The following is a 15,990-nucleotide window of genomic DNA, read 5'->3' as shown; positions in this document are numbered from 1 at the left end:
CTCGGACAAGACCATGGTAAAGCCATTTTAATAATCAGCCGCTAAAATACATGGCCAGCTGGAACCGGTTTAGCAAGCATGTTAAAGGCAGATTTTTTATTTAGTCTTGAGAATCTGGCCCCTAGTTCATTGCTTGTGCTGGCCCTGCCCTCAGAACATGGAATCTACTGCACATCTGAGAATATTTAGTGGTACTGCCACTATCTGCAAATAGCCCACAGAATACAATTTAAGTGGGTAGTTGCCCCTCCTGCCTGCTTAAATTCTTTTGACTATTATCCCCTTAGCGAACAATTTACAGTTTCAAGTGATAAAATTAGGAATAGAAGGAGAAAAACAGGTAGATATTTTTAGTCAAGCACAGCTGGGTCATGAGGGGGTGAAAAAAAAAAGCAAAAGATCAAATTAAGAGAGACATACCGCTGGAGAAGAGGCAGAAAATGTTTTGGTTTTTTTTACCTTTCACTTTCTTTTCATGGATCAAAGATCCCAGTCAGTCTGTCTCATATAATGTTTTGTATCCAGCTAAGATGTGTATCTATCAGCTCTGAAAAAGATTTGCAAAACCATTTTTGAGACAAAAAAAAAAAGCAACTCTTGACCTTTCTTCCGCTGGTCAAATGTTACAGTTGCTCTCTACTCTTAGGGATTTTTAACCTGTGTGGCTGAAGTGTAGAATACAGGACTCAACCTCTGAACTTTTTTGCCCAGATCATGTGATTAACCAGATTTCAATCATTCAATTAAATGAACTATCAAATATAATACAAGACAACTTTCTGCCTCTCATATTATTTTTTATAAAATTGACTAAACAGAAAAATATAAATCAATTGTTCACACTCTAGGTCAGTCAGCTTTACCTCCACTAGATGTGAATATCTTACTTATATAAGGGGTGGTGTGATTATTAAAGTGTGGTAAACTTTTTCTTTACCATGCAACAAATGGAAAAATTAATGCATGTTGGAGGTAATTTTCTAACTTGGCATCACAAGGGGCACAATGAGTGCTGATTCTACGGTATAATGACACTTAGGCCCACTTAAGATCTTATACAATACTAGAATACTCGTTTTGGTGTGCCAAACGTTAGGCATGATCACTTGTGCGGGGTCAATGATTAGTGTAAGTGGGCACACTTAAAAGTGCACCATGCAACATACACAAGTGATAGTATTGTATAAGTTGCATGCATCACTTGAAACTATGGGCCTCTTTTACAAAGGCATGCTAAGCCATAGGGCAACATGCACGTTTTAGCGTTTAGTGCGATAATATTCTCCGCACGCTAAAAAGCTTAGCGCACCTTTGTAAAAGAGGGGGTATGTGTATGCCCTCTTGAAGTTACTCAGCAAAATACATGTGGTCACAAGGTATTTGTAATTTCATGTGCCTATGTACTGAATTACTTCTTATGTGCAAAGCCTGTGCACTTAGGGGTAAATACTCAAAAGCATGCCATCATTTTTTTTTTTACTTTATTAAGTATTTTCTTTATTACTTTATTAAGTATTTTCAACATTATTACATCCATTTAAACATAATAATATATGGATTTCAAAGAAATTATATATTATCCAAAAACCAAATTACCCCTTAAGGCAAATATCCATCTAGCCCACAAATGAAGGAAGACATCTCATAATTCAAATAAACTAAACAACAGGTAAACAAAAATAGGTATAGAGGGAGGAAAACAAACTTACCCCCCTTCAAAAACCTATATACCTCATAGGACGCTATATCTATAAAACCCCTACTGAGAAAAGCTAATAACCTAGTCTTGTTTCTTTCCTTTAAGAAAAAGTTCTAATTGAGAAAGTTCCCAAAACACATAATCTTTGTCTTGAACATGCAGCATACATTTACAGGGAAATTTAAGAAAAAAACGTTGCGCCCATTTCAAGAACTTTAGGACGTAAAGCCAAAAAGGCTTTCCTCCTATATTGAGTAGCCCTTGACACATCGGGAAACATTAAGACCTTATCACCACAAAATGTTGCCTCTCTATTCTGGAAATACAACTTCAACATTAAAGTTTTATCTAACTCATTTACACAGGTAATTGACAAGGTGGCCCGGGTTTGGATCAATTCCTGAGAATCTTCAAGAAATTTTGTTAAATCTACATCTACAGTACTCAATTGATCCATTCCCCCTTCTACTGGAAATTTTTCCTTTTGAGGTATATAAAAGAAGTTAGAGAACATCATGGTATCGGAATTAGTGACCCCTAATATTTCCTTGAGATACTTTCTCAATAGTATCTCAGGAGATAGTAAGTGAGTCACAGGAAAATTAACCAATCGTAGATTCCTTGCTCTAACCTGGTTCTCGCTCATTTCTAACTTATACTGAATATTCAAGGAATCTTTTGTAGATGCCACCATAGATGTCTATAAATTATCTGCTTTCCTAGAGAAAGTGTACGTTTGTCTAAATTCCCGATGTTAGCATCTACATTTCCCAATTTATCAACAACTTCATTGGAAAAAACTTGAACATGGTTAGTAATTTTCCTCAACATCACCTCCATCCTCGTATTTAAAGTCCACAAATCTTTTAAGGTAACTTCCTCTGGGTTTTCTTCCAACCCCTCTGACTGATTAATTATTCCAGGAAAAACTTGAGGCATCTGCGAAAATACAATCTCTGCTGTCTGTTGGAGGTCGGAGGCTTCAAAAGAAGCCCCTTGCGAACCTATAGGTTCCAAGCCCCTGGGAAGATCAGGAGCGAGGGGAAGGGTACGCTCTGGAGAGCTCAAGGATGCTCCTGAAAATGAGTCAGGTTTATCTATTAACCTTAGAGTACTTGGTAACATCAAATGTTTATCCATAGGACCAGCACTAACTGGTGTTGAAACACGAGGTTTCCCTTTACATTTCCCCATAACTATCTAGAAACAAGCAAATCACACAAAGGTATATAAATTCAACTTAGCTAGAAACTGCTCCTTCTCCAGAGGCTCCAGTGGCTCTCAAGGGGCTCATAAGGGGCATGACCTGCCCCTCAGGGCACGCCCCTCTGGCCATGGCCTGTGGCTATGCCACAGGAGGAGGCGCTTCTTATCTCCCGGGCTACAGGACCCGATGTTATAGGTGTCCAATTTCGGCGCCTGTTGGCAATAGGCACTGCAGTATCGGGAGAGACGCTCCGGAGGAACAGCAAGGCAAACAAGCTCAAAAGAAATCCCTGGTCTCCAATCTCTGCGCCCTCCAGGAGATGCTTCCCTGATATGCCACAGGAGGAGGCACTTCTTATCTCCCAGGCTACAGGACCCAATGTTTAGGTGTCCAATTTCAGTGCCTGTTGGCAATAGGCACAGCAGTATCGGGGAAAGATGCTCCGGAGGAACAGCAAGGCAAACAAGCTCAAAAGAAATCCCTGGTCTCCAATCTCTGCGCCCTCCAGGAGATGCTTCCCCCAGCTTGCCATCATTTAGGTGCTGGGATGATGCTCACTAACTGCGCGTTCTATAATGACACTTATGCACAAATTCTCCATCAGTGCACCAAGGGGTCCTTTTATTAAGGTGTGCTAACCGATTTAGTGCGCTAAATGCGACAATGTCCATAGGATATAATGGATGCCGTAGCATTTGGCGTATGCTAATCTTTAGAGTGTGCTAAATTGGTTAGCGCATCTTGATAAAAGGACCCCTTAAAGCTCAAGCACTTTCACCTGGTTCAATGACTGGCAGAAATGTTTGCGTCTAACTATAGGCAGTAGGGCCCCGATTCTGTAAGCAGCAGCGCTTGGCATGGTTGTCAATCAACTGCTAGGTGCTGTTTATAGAACTGTGCCTAGCGCAGGGGTAGGGAACTCCGGTCCTCGAGAGCTGTATTCCAGTCGGGTTTTCAGGATTTCCCCAATAAATATGGATTGAAAGCAGTGCATGCAAAGAGATCTCATGCATAGCCATTGGGGAAATCCTGAATACCCGACTGGAATACGGCTCTCGAGGACCGGAGTTCCCTACCCCTGGCCTAGCGGAACCTAAGCCTAAGGCAGTAGGCATCAGAATGATAGGCACTGGAACTATAACGGCAGGGGTTTTCTTGGCCTAATTTACCGATGCCTAACCTTGACGCCTACTGGTGCCTAATGCAATCCACACCCAAACTCGGCTCCCTAACCACACCTGCTTTTCAGGTAGGCGCCTCGCTGTAGACACCTACATGGCACCTACCGAGTTAGACACCTACCCCAGAAATTAATTTTTTAATGGCACTGTTCAATTAACAGAACCAGTTGAACTAATTGCAAAATTAAGATAGGCGCCTAATGGTAGGTACTTTTTATAGCATCAGGGCCAACATGTCCATGCCTTCTTGAAATTGCACACTCTGGAATCTGGGTGCACGACATATAGAATGACTGAGAACAGTTAACACATGCAACTGCTAATGGGTGCCAATTATAGCTATTACGGCCAATTATTCAATTAAGTGATGCATGCAACTGATCTTATTCTATAACTTGCACTTGAAAATTTGTGTGCTAATTGGAAATTTGAAAACATACAAATGATAGAATTAGGGGACTACTGAGAGGGACATTCCCAACATGTTACTATATTGCTACCTCATATTTAATTAATTTTCTGTGTGGTAAGTGTATTGACAGCATGTCAACACCTAAGGCCCAAATTCTCTAAACGACACCATAAGTTAGGTGGTGCCGTACCACTGCCTAACTTAATTGTTCTAATTGGTGTTAATTGGTGTGGTAAATGTCTGCATTATTTAAAACCAATTAAAATGTGATTGTGTGAAAAAGTACCATGTTCTAACTGCAGTGCACAGTTCAAGGCAAATCCTATCCACAATATGGACGTCCAATCACGTAGGCATGCAAATAAATGGAATAATAAGCCCAATTAACGACTTTAACAAGCAATAATTAGAAGTTAGATGTCTAAAGGCTGTGCACGATTCACAAAATAGGCGTCTAGAATTTCATAGACGCCCATCGGAAAAAGCTGCACCTAATGTGATAGGTGGGGGCGTGGTTTTAATATGAATGTCTATTTACAGAATTGCATGCCGCTCAGCGTCATAGCGTGTCTACAATCTCGCCTAAAATGTAGGCGTTGCAAAACCAGGTCTACTTTGTGAGCAAGTTGGGTGCTAGCTAGGCCTGGGTTAGGCGTGCTGGAGGCGTCTAGATATAGTGGTATGGGTTTTGCTTTTTTTTGGGGGGGTAAAGAATACTCCAGTTTGATATTAAGGTAAAAAGATATTTAATAATGTATTACTCAAGCAAAGCACATGAACCAATATATTGCATACTAGACCTCATTCCCAAAGTTTAAGAAAATAGTAAGAGAAACCCTACTCACAGTAACTGTGGTTCAGAGCAAGTGGACTTGTCTGATGCACAATCTCAATATCATTGTGACCTCATCAATATGCAGCTAGATGACAAATTGTCACTAAAAAAAAATAGGAATATGTACTGGGGTACCTGACCAGACATCATACTATTCTATAGGAAAGTTATAAGAAATTTCCCAAGCGCTATGTGTCCCATTTATTGTGTCTGCTCTAATTAGATTATAAGCTCTTCTGAGCAGGGACTGTCTATTACATGTTGAATGTACAGCACTGCGTATGCCATTCAGTGCTATGGAAATGCTAAATAGTAGTAGTAGGTGGTAAGTTATCTCCAGCATTTAGGTATGAACAAAAAAAAAAAAGTGGGAATTGGTAGCGCAACACAATAAAAACGCACAACGGGCCTCTGGAATTGGTATGATGGCTTAGCCTACTACTACTGCTACTATTTATCACTTTTATAGTACTGAAAGGCGTATGCAGTGCTGTACTTTTTTGGCATTTAATAGATGGTCCCTGCTCGGAAGAGCTTACAATCTAACTTGGAAAGACAGACATGACATATAGGGTTGGGGATTACAGAATGACACGGTGACAAAATTCATCACCGTCCCCGCCCCCGCGGATAACCGCGGGAAATAATCCCATGACATTTTCGAGTGTCTATTTCAACCTCAGTCCTTCTACACCAGCATTCTTCAAAGCAAAGCTTGCGGGTCAGTGGTTGCGGCCATTCAGACTCTGATTCAACCCTCTCTCCTTAAAGAATGACATGAAGATGGTTTCCCACGGTTATCCGCGGGGACGGGAACGGTGATGAATTTTGTCACCGTGTCATTCTCTATTGGGAATGCAGAACCCAAGGGGAGAGGTGTTAGAAGCTGAAAGCAGTCGTGAAGAGGTGGCCTTTCAGCTTGGACTGGAACACTGCCAGAGACAGAGCCCGCCGTATGGATTTGGGCAGTTTGTTCCAGGCATATGGCGCAGCAAGATAGAAGGATGGAGTCTCTTGAGTTGGCAGAAGAGGAGAAGGGCACAGATGGGAGGGACTTCTCAGCTGAGCAGTGACTTAATGTCTGTTCCGTCATACCAATTCCAGAGGCCCATTGTGCTTCCTTCTTGTCCTGTTGGTATGAACACTTACAGCAGCTCTATGGCTGGCATAAGCTTCCACAAAACCTATGGATACATATTTCACCTCTCTTTTTAAAGCATAGGTGCTACACAGGCACCCTCTGGGCACCTGTATATACAGAATTACCTCCTTCCCCCACAACGGCAATTTTAAAAGTTGGATATGCCAAGATAGTCCTGATATAAACATGCCTGTTTCCTTTTGGCATGTTTGGGTAGGGCTGAGAAATATCAACTATACTTTTAATCCAAGTTGCTGTACTTGTGTTCTTTCAAAGCCTAAATCTGCCAACAGAAAAAATGGCTGCAAAGTCCGAGGTTCCTGGCAGTTTGCAAAGAAAAAGCATGTGTGTATGTTCCTTTGAAAAATGTCTCCAGACCTTTAGAAACAATTGCTCTTGGCTGAAACAGCAGCCATTTCTTTTTAGAAAGAGCCCTGTTTATAACCCTAATTTGGTACAAAATGATATTGCATAGGATGTAGTTATACAGGGTTTTGGTTTTGCATAGGACTTCTTTTCTAACTTATTCAGTACTAGGGAAAAAGATGGTTGCAGATTTTTTTGTTTAAAAAAAAAAAATCAGTAGATAACGTTTATTTCCAAGGTTTGTTGAACTTCAAGGTGGATATGCTAACTGTTCAACATTTCAAGGCAAAAAGGTTCAGCTTCACCAATGGTGAATGCACAAAGAAGAGAATGATGACACGGGGACACATTTTTCCTTGACCCCGCGAGAACTCATTTTCCCATCCCGTCCCAGTGAGTTCTTTTCCTGTCCCTGCCCCATTCCTGCAAGCTCTGTCCTCATCTGCACTAGCCTCAAACACTTTAAAATCATAAGTAGCAACATTCTAGAGTTCAGATTGTGATGTCATAATGCCTCATTCTACCAATGCCTAAGCTCCGTCCTCATCTGCACAAGCCTCAAACACTTGAAAATCATAAGTGTTCAAGGCTTGGGCAGATAAGGCAGAGCTTACAAGGACAGCGACACAACTTGCGGGGACAGGGAAAAATTTGTCCCCGTGTCATTCTCGAGCACAAAGCTTTTACTGTTCTTTTTGAAAATAAAAGTTACAGAGAAGGGGGGGTCACACTAACAAAACTTAGAATTTTAGGCCCTCCTTTACAAAGCCGCACTAGCGTTTTTCACACCAGCCGCAGCGAAAAGAACTCCGACGCTCATAGGAATTCTATGAGCGTCGGAGTTCTTACCGGCATGGCCAGTGCTAAAAACGCTAGCGTGGCTTTATAAAGGAGGGAATTAATAAATTTTGAAACACCCCCCCCCCCAACACACACACACACACACATGAAGTGGGTGATTTTTACACTGAAAGTAAAAGTGTGATTGATCTCTTGACGCTCTCCTTTCTACGGCACTGAGTCACTTCTTACGCTGATTCAAGAGCAGGTCAGAGACCACTTTACAGGTGTCCTCTCTACTGTCTTGGGGGGGGGGGGTGTTTCTGATTCATCTGAGTCAGAACCGATGCAGAGATCTCTATCTTGCTACAGAGTTGTATATCAAGTGCAAAGCAATGACCACAATATCTTTAAAATAGAAACACGGGGCAGGAAGCACACACAAAACAAACCACCACTACTTAATTTGTCTGTCTGCAGCTGCCTTGTGGCCTTGGTCTTAACTGTCTAAGCAGCAGGTCACATTAGTTATTTAGGGAGCAAGTCTGTTAAGTGCTCTGTCCAAGCTCATTTACCATGAATACAGGCAACGGACAGGTAACAATTGCTTAAAACCCTTGCTTTCCTCCACCCAAAAGGATATGTTGACAATAATTGGCGTTACTTATCTTAGACAGGGTCCCCAAAGTCCCTCCTTGAGGGTCGAATCCAGTCGGGTTTTCAGGATTTCCCCAGCATTGAAAGCAGTGCATGCACATAGATCTCATGCATATTCATTAGGGAAATCCTGAAAACCTGACTGGATTCGGCCCTCAAGGAGGGCCTCTGGGGACCCCTGGCTTAGACTTTCCAAAGTTCTCTCAGTCCGTTGTCCCAGATATTCCAAATAAATAAAGTGTCCTCAAAGTGCTCCATGAAAATGCTATCGTGCAAATATTCTCATTTTTAAAAAAAAATATTTTCGTCTTTATCCAGTTCACAAATATCTGTACACAAGTCACTACAAATCCAATCTGCCTGTCTGAATCTCTCTAAACCTAAAGGCCTTTCAGCTTTTGTTGGCACGAGCAATGTTGCTTGGAAAAAAAGCAATTTTGACACAGTGGCTGGCCAGTGACGCCCCCAGACTTACAGTCAATGAGAACTTTGATGATCATACTTGCCTCTTTGGAACGTAGACATTTTACTGACTTTGACCTGGGCCGGGTCAATGATTTACCTTGATTTGGGAGTGATTTTGGCTGACTCTTGCTCCTATGGCCTGGAGAAGACTCCTGAACCTGTAATTTGCGTTTTGATTGGCTCCCTGTGCTCATGAATTATTATGTTTATGTTTCTATTCGGGGGGCATGGGGTGGGGGGGGAGGGAGGGATTCTATTAGTGCACAAATGTAAGAATTTTGTTGTGTTTTGCTATGGATGTTTCTATGCACGTTGAAAATGAATAAACATATTTAAACATAAAAGTATTTCACTGCAATTTCATCGAGTGTCCCCTAGGCACCAGTAGGTGCCCATAACTCCATTAAAAATGCTGTCCAAATGGCATTTTTAACCGCATTTTGAGGCACATACCAGTGCCTAGAAAATCGGCGCCAGAATCGCACCTATCTAGGCGCTTCAGGTTGCCAAATGCCAAAGTAGGCACAGCCAGTGCCGGAAGTGGTGTTAGGCAGCCTAAAGCGCCTAGGTAGGTGCGATTCACGTGAAGATAGGCGCCGGAAATGTAGGCCAGGGTTTTCCAGGCTACATTTCCGGTGCCTATCTTTTCATGTCGGTACGATTCCACACATTCGGCAGGCGCTTTTAAGATGGCTGCTGATATAAGTGTCTGTTCGAGAATTTGGGCCTAATTGTTTTCAGGATTTTATGGCGAGTATTCCATTTGTCTCTTTTCTTATTTAGTAGAAGATATGTTGTATTAGCGATGACTATTTCAGACTCTATTTGAACTTGTACTGATCATTTTTATTTTCTTTGTATACCGACAGATGAGTGGGACTTGGGTGTGATTATATCTGATGATCTTAAGGTGGCCAAGCCTCGAACATTTATGATTTTAAAGTGTTTGCGGCTTGTGCAGATGAGGACAGAGGCATTATGACATCACAATCTGAGCTCTAGAATGTTGCTACTAATGATTTTCAAGTGTTTGAGGCTTGTGCAGATGAGGACGGAGCTTAGGCATTGGTGGAATGAGGCATTATGACATCACAATCTGAGCTCTAGAATGTTGCTACTAAGGATTTTAAAGTGTTTGAGGCTTCTGCAGATGAGGACAGAGCTTCCAGGAATGGGGCAGGGATAGGAAAATAATAAGTTCCTGTGGGGACAAGGAAAAATTTGTCCCCGTGTCATTCTCTATTCTGTTCTCTGGGCTGTAACAGGTATACAAAGGGAGAAAACATATCTGGGTGAATCAGTATATGTGTGAGTAAAGTAGATAGCATTATTGGATAAATCAAGGCAGCTCCTGTGTACTCAAAAAATATTTTTCCCCTTTCTAATGAACTTCTCCAAAATATCAGTTTGGTTTTTTTTTAGCAGTTGCTATTGAAGGGTTTTGATTCTATTTGCCCTCCAGGGGCCAAAACTAAGCTTCAGAAATTGAGCCCTATACTTTCCTTCTCCCCAGCCAAATCACATACGTGGGAGAAGAGAAAAAGTATCAAAAAGGTTAACCGATGAGGGAGAACCTCCCAGAACATAAGATGTGCCATACTGGGTCAGATCAGAGGTCCTTCAAGCCCAGCATCCTATTTATCTTAGCAGCTATTCCAGGTCACAGGTACCCGACAGTATCCCAAGGATTTGTTCCAATTCCTTATTGCTCACGCTAAGAGATAAGTGGTTGATTTCCGAAGACTGTTGTAATCTTTCATGACCCCTAAATGTCTAATAATGGCTGTAGACTTTGCCTCTAGAAATTTGTCTAAACCCCTTTTAAACCCGACTAATGTCTTTGACTACATCTTCCGGATGCAAATCCCCCAACTTAATTGTATGACGAGTACGGAAAAAATACATGTTCAGTGAACATAAGAATTGTCGCTGCTGGGTCAGACCAGTGGTCCATCATGCCCTGCAGTCCGCTCACGCGGCGGCCCTCCGGTCAAAGACCAGTGCCCTAAATGAGACAAACCCTACCTGCGCACGTCCTAGTTCAGCAGGAACTTGTCTAACTTTGTCTTGAATCCCTGGAGGGTGTTTTCACCTATGACAGATTCTGGAAGAGCGTTCCAGTTTTCCACCACTCTCTGGGTGAAGAAGAACTTCCTTATGTTCGTACGGAATCTATCCCCTTTTAACTTTAGAGAGTGCTCTCTCGTTCTCCCTACCTTGGAGAGGGTGAACAACCTGTCCTTATCTACTAAGTCTATTCCCTTCAGTACCTTGAATGTGTGTAACTATCATACCTATTAATTGTAAGGAGCTTTCCTTATTCTTAGCACTATGTAAAGGGGTAAACAATGTTCTATGTTCCATCCAGTATTAATTTCAAAGACTTCTCTCCATTGTCTCCTCAAGCTGAAGCCCTTAACCTGCTTAGCCTTTCTTCAAGGGGAAGCCAATCTACACCTTTATCATTTTTAAGAGTCGGTACTCAGACTATTGCCTTCCAAAATGCCACAGCTCTCTTGACACCAGATCTTAGGAGCAGCCCCACAAGAGACATGACTCCCATCCCCTCCCCCCTCCGTTGTGCACTACTGATTTAGACAACCCTGCAACCGATTGCATTAAGTCATGAAACCTCTAACTGTGAAAGGCAGACTCCAGTCTATCTGGATCCTTCTTACATCTCTTGAACGATCGAAAATAAGCCCACATAATGATTACAGGCAATAAATGCGGTGCAAAATCTTTTGCGACTTTGTATCTTTAATCAGTACTGAGGAAAGCTGTGGTTTGGAGAGGGCTTACGTCCATTATTTTGAGACGCGAACGTTTTCAGTATGACTACGGAGCAGTCGTTTTTAAAATTTGTGATTCAAGTGTTAACTGGATTGCAGGAAACTCACTGATGAAAGGTGGACTTTTATAAAAAACACGGCAAAGGTTACTTAGGCTCGCTTCTACACTTTGCAGGACTAGAGCTCTTTTGCTTTCAATTTGTGGTTCTTGCATCCTTCTGGTTTGAAATCAAAGACCAGGTCAGATGATTTGATGGCCTGCTGAGGTCTTTTTTTGTTTCCAGATTAAACTACAGTAAATGATCATCTGTGTAACTGCTCTGAGGAACATTTTGCCCATGTTTGTGGCATGGAATTTTGAAGCCCTCTCCCCCCACCACCAATGATTGTCTGTCGAAGACTTTCAAGACTGAGTCAAAGCAACAATGTAGCCGGTGGTATAGTTAAGGGGGGTCGAGGGGGGCAGTCAACCCCGGCCGTCGTCTTCCTAAGGACACAGCACCTTCCCTTCCCCCGCCTCCCCAACTCCTCTCCTTGCTACCATGTGCGCCTCTTGCCTTCCCCCGCACCTTTTTTTTGGTTCCTCGGCGTGAGGTTGCTGCCCTCTTCAGCATCGGTGTTCTCTCTGACTTCGCTCCCAGGACCCGCGCCTTGGAAGTGATGTGAAAGGGTGAGCCGACATTGACATGGACATGATGCTCACGCCAGAGAAGTTAAAAAGGAATGGGGAAAGGGAAGGGGGAGCGTGCGGCAGGGGACGGGGAACCACCGCCCCGGGCACCGCTCACCTTACTACGCCACTGTGTGTAGCATAAGCATTTTTTTCCTTATTATGCTTCTCAAAGACTTAACTGTAGACTCGCAGCGATCTCAAAGTCCCTCCTTGAGGGCCGCAATCCAGTCGGGTTTTCAGGATTTCCCCAATGAATATGCATGAGATCTATGTGCATGCACTGCTTTCAATGCATATTCATTGGGGAAATCCTGAAAACCCGACTGGATTGCGGCCTTCAAGGAGGGACTTTGAGATCCCTGCCTTAAAGTGTCTCTGCCCACCCAGAGATTCCATCCTGCAGTGTAACCTTACTTTGAACTAAGTTAACTCACAAAGATATGGTCATATTGAGGTCACTGTGTTATGTGTACACATACATAAACATCCTGGACAGACAAACCAATGACCCATGTGAAGCAAAGTGTTTAAGACACACGTGTGCATGATTAAACCTGTCCTTTCTTTCTCTACAATAATAGGGTTGCCAGGTTTCCTCTTTGAAAAAAATAAGAGGACGCCTGGCCCCGCCCCATTCTGCCCCAGATCTGCCTCCAGCTCCGCCCCATTCTCCCCCAGCCCCGCCTCCACACATACCTTCCCGAGTTTAAAGGCTGCATTTGGAAGCCTTTGCACGTGCGTGGACATCGATGCAATGACATCACACGCATGCATATGACATCATCACGGTGATGGCCATACATGCATGGCCTCAGGAGTTCCAAAACCTGGACAAACTGTTGGGTTTTGGAAATCCCTCCAGACGCCTAGACAGTCCTCTAAAAAGAGGACATGTCTAAGGCTTTCCCAGATGTATGGTAACCCTATATAATAGCAGCATAATCCGACCCTTCCTTTCTGAGCACACTACCTAAACCCTAATCTACACTCTTTATCTTATGCCTAAATTACTGCAATTTGCTTCTCTCACGTCTTCTACTAAACCATTTCTCTTCCCTTCAATCCGTTCAAAATTCTGCTGCATAACTTATATTCCACCAGTGTTACAACTTACAATTAGCCCTCTTTTCAATTCACTTCATTGGCTCCCTATTCATTTCCATATATAGCTCAAACTCCTCTTATTGACTTACAAGTACATTCACTCTGCAGCTTCTCAGTATCTCTTCTCTCTTATTTTTCCCGACACTCTTCCGTTCATCAGTCAAATCTCTCTTTTATCTGTACTCTTTTCCTCTTCTGCTAACTCCAGACTCCATTTCTGCTATCTTTCTGCACCATATGCCTGGAACAGACTTCCTGAGTCAGTATGTCAAACTCCTTCTCTAGCTGCATTCAAATCTAGCCAAAAGCCCAGGCTGCTTTTAACTCCTAACACCTACTCATTTATAAGTCCCCAAGTTTCTTTTAGAAATTCCCACCGTAAGCAGCTTCCTAATTCCTTATTTGTTCTGTTTGTCTGTTTTGAATAGATTGTAAGCTCTATCGAGCAGGGACCATCTCTTACATCTAGCAGTGCTACAGAAATAAGCTACAGCCTCAGCACCCTGGGGTTGTAGGATCAAACCCATGCTGCTCCTTGTGACCCTGGGCAAATCACTTAATCCCCCCATTGCCCCAGGTACACTAGATAGATTGTGAGCCCACGAGGACAGACAGGGAAAAATGCTTGAGTACTTGAATAAACTCATGTAAACTGTTCTGAGCTCTCCTGGAAGAACGGTATAGAAAACTGAATGAATAAAAAAATAATTTAAAAAGTTTCCAAGGTAACAAGTATGCCTTTATGGACCTCGGTGTCAGCTCAAAAGCGCGCTGGGACAAAGGCGCGACCAGACAATTGAGCGCAGCGCGCACCGCTGCGCCACTCTAAATGACTGTTTTTAGCGCTCCGACGGGGGTGTGTGGGGGGGAACCCCCCCACTTTACTTAATAGACATCGCGCCACGTAGTGGGGGCATTGTGGGGGGTGTGGGGGGTTGTAACCCCCCACATTTTACTGAAAACTTCACTTTTTCCCTGTTTTTAGGGAAAAAGTTCAGTTTACAGTAAAATGTGGAGGGTTACAACTCCCCAAACCCCCCATAACGCCGGCACGATGTCTATTAAGTAAACTGGGGGGGTTCCCGAACAAAACCCCTCGTCGAAGCCCCTAAAAACTGTAATTTAGAGCGGCGCAGCGGCGCGCACTTTTGTCTTTCGCGCCGTTGTCTATGAACCATGGACCTCATTTGCAACATTTTCAAGAGAATAGTGCTAGACTTGGGGGGGGGGGGTTGTTTTGAGGTACTTGAGAATGGTGGATAGATATCTATTTCACTTCCTGTCTTTTTTCCCCCCTTCAAGTTTTTCTAAATTTTGACTAATGTTTATGCCATCGCCCCCTTGTGGATGGATGAATACTAGCTTTCCTTTCTTGATCGTTGTCTAAGTGAAATGTACAGTATGCAGTTGTTTCTTTTTTATATATTTTATTTTCTTTTTCTATTGTGGTTGCATAACATTTGATACTCTATAAACAAGTGCACACTTGCAAACATTTAAAATTCTAATAATTAAAAACAAAACAAACCATTGTAAACTCACCATTTGCTCTGTATGTTTAATGAAGCCACATGCCCAAAATGTGTCATCATAAGGGCCACTTATAGCTAGAATAACCAAGAACAACACAAACTCTGGCCAGCCCCAATGAGCAAGAACATACATCTAAGATCAAAAATGGGTCAGGATAAGTCCTGAATCCTAATGTCCCCGGGTTCACAATGTCACCCTGTGGTTCAGTTCTCCATACATTGGGGAAGTATTAAATTTCCTACTTTTAAAATGTGCTTTGTTGACACTGCGTATAGGAAAAGCAGAAGTAAATAAAATTGATTAATACTGTATAGTCCAGGCCAAAAGCCAAGTTAATTCTTCCAAAGTTCAATGTTCTTTATTTTCTCTTAATGCGTGGTTGCAAAGCCCACAGAATGCTGTCCACATGCTTTAAACAATATGCAGGGGAATTCTCTGCTCCTTGCATTTCAGGTTACACACATACATCCTGTTTACAAGTTGAAAGATTCAGGCTGCAGTGCTTTGAACCCAAGTTTTAAATTTAGCATTCACTAAGAAGGTGGTTTTCAAAAGGATTTCATGGGGTACTGGGGGTGGCAAGAAAAGCATGCATAGCATGGTTTATGGAATTCCAACCCCTCTGCATGTAAATTCATGTGTATAGAGGGGTAAGAAGAGAGGAGTGTACATGTTTGTACATGTGTCTGCACATGCTTGTTTATCTATTGGTTTGTGTATGTGTGCATTCAGTGTGTCTGATGGGGGGGGGGGAGGAGGCAATTGAAACATGCTAGTCCTTAGTCACAATGTTACAGCGAAGATACTGCAGCTGTTGAAGCTAGGTATGGGCTGTCACCAGGGCTGGATTTTCCTATAGGCTAACTAGGCTTCAGCCTAGGGCAGCGATGGCGAACCTATGGCACGCGTGCCAACTTTGGCACGCGAAGGCCTTGCAGCTGGCACGCGCAGGGCCGCCATCAGGGCAGTACTACCAGGGGGTGCACAGGAGAGAGAGCTGAACGGGGACGATGGGGGACCCGCGGGGTTAAATATAACTCGAGCCGCGAGGCTCGTCTTCTACTCCGACTGCCCTGCCGCTCACACAGCCGATCGGAAATCTTCCCCGACGTCAGCGCTGACGTCGGAGGGAGGGCTTAAGCAAA

The 15,990-nt window shown here is 43.0% G+C and overlaps 1 protein-coding gene across 4 annotated transcripts in view; it reads right to left on the bottom strand.

The window, feature by feature from the left end:
• Positions 1–15,990, bottom strand: part of NFATC2 (nuclear factor of activated T cells 2) — a 184,603-nt gene that overhangs the window by 15,424 nt on the left and 153,189 nt on the right. Inside the window, exon 10 of one of the 4 annotated variants that reach the window (XM_033914885.1) lies at positions 460–547. The exons of the other annotated variants lie outside the window; for them this stretch is intronic. Coding sequence (XP_033770776.1) covers positions 504–547 — 44 coding nt within the window. The 3' untranslated portion in view covers positions 460–503. The remainder of the gene's footprint in view (positions 1–459; positions 548–15,990) is intronic. 4 annotated transcript variants of the gene reach the window in all.

This window comes from Geotrypetes seraphini, chromosome 11 (assembly GCF_902459505.1).
Source record: "Geotrypetes seraphini chromosome 11, aGeoSer1.1, whole genome shotgun sequence".
In the NCBI taxonomy this organism is placed as follows: domain Eukaryota; kingdom Metazoa; phylum Chordata; class Amphibia; order Gymnophiona; family Dermophiidae; genus Geotrypetes; species Geotrypetes seraphini.
This window is presented reverse-complemented; position numbering and strand designations above follow the sequence as displayed.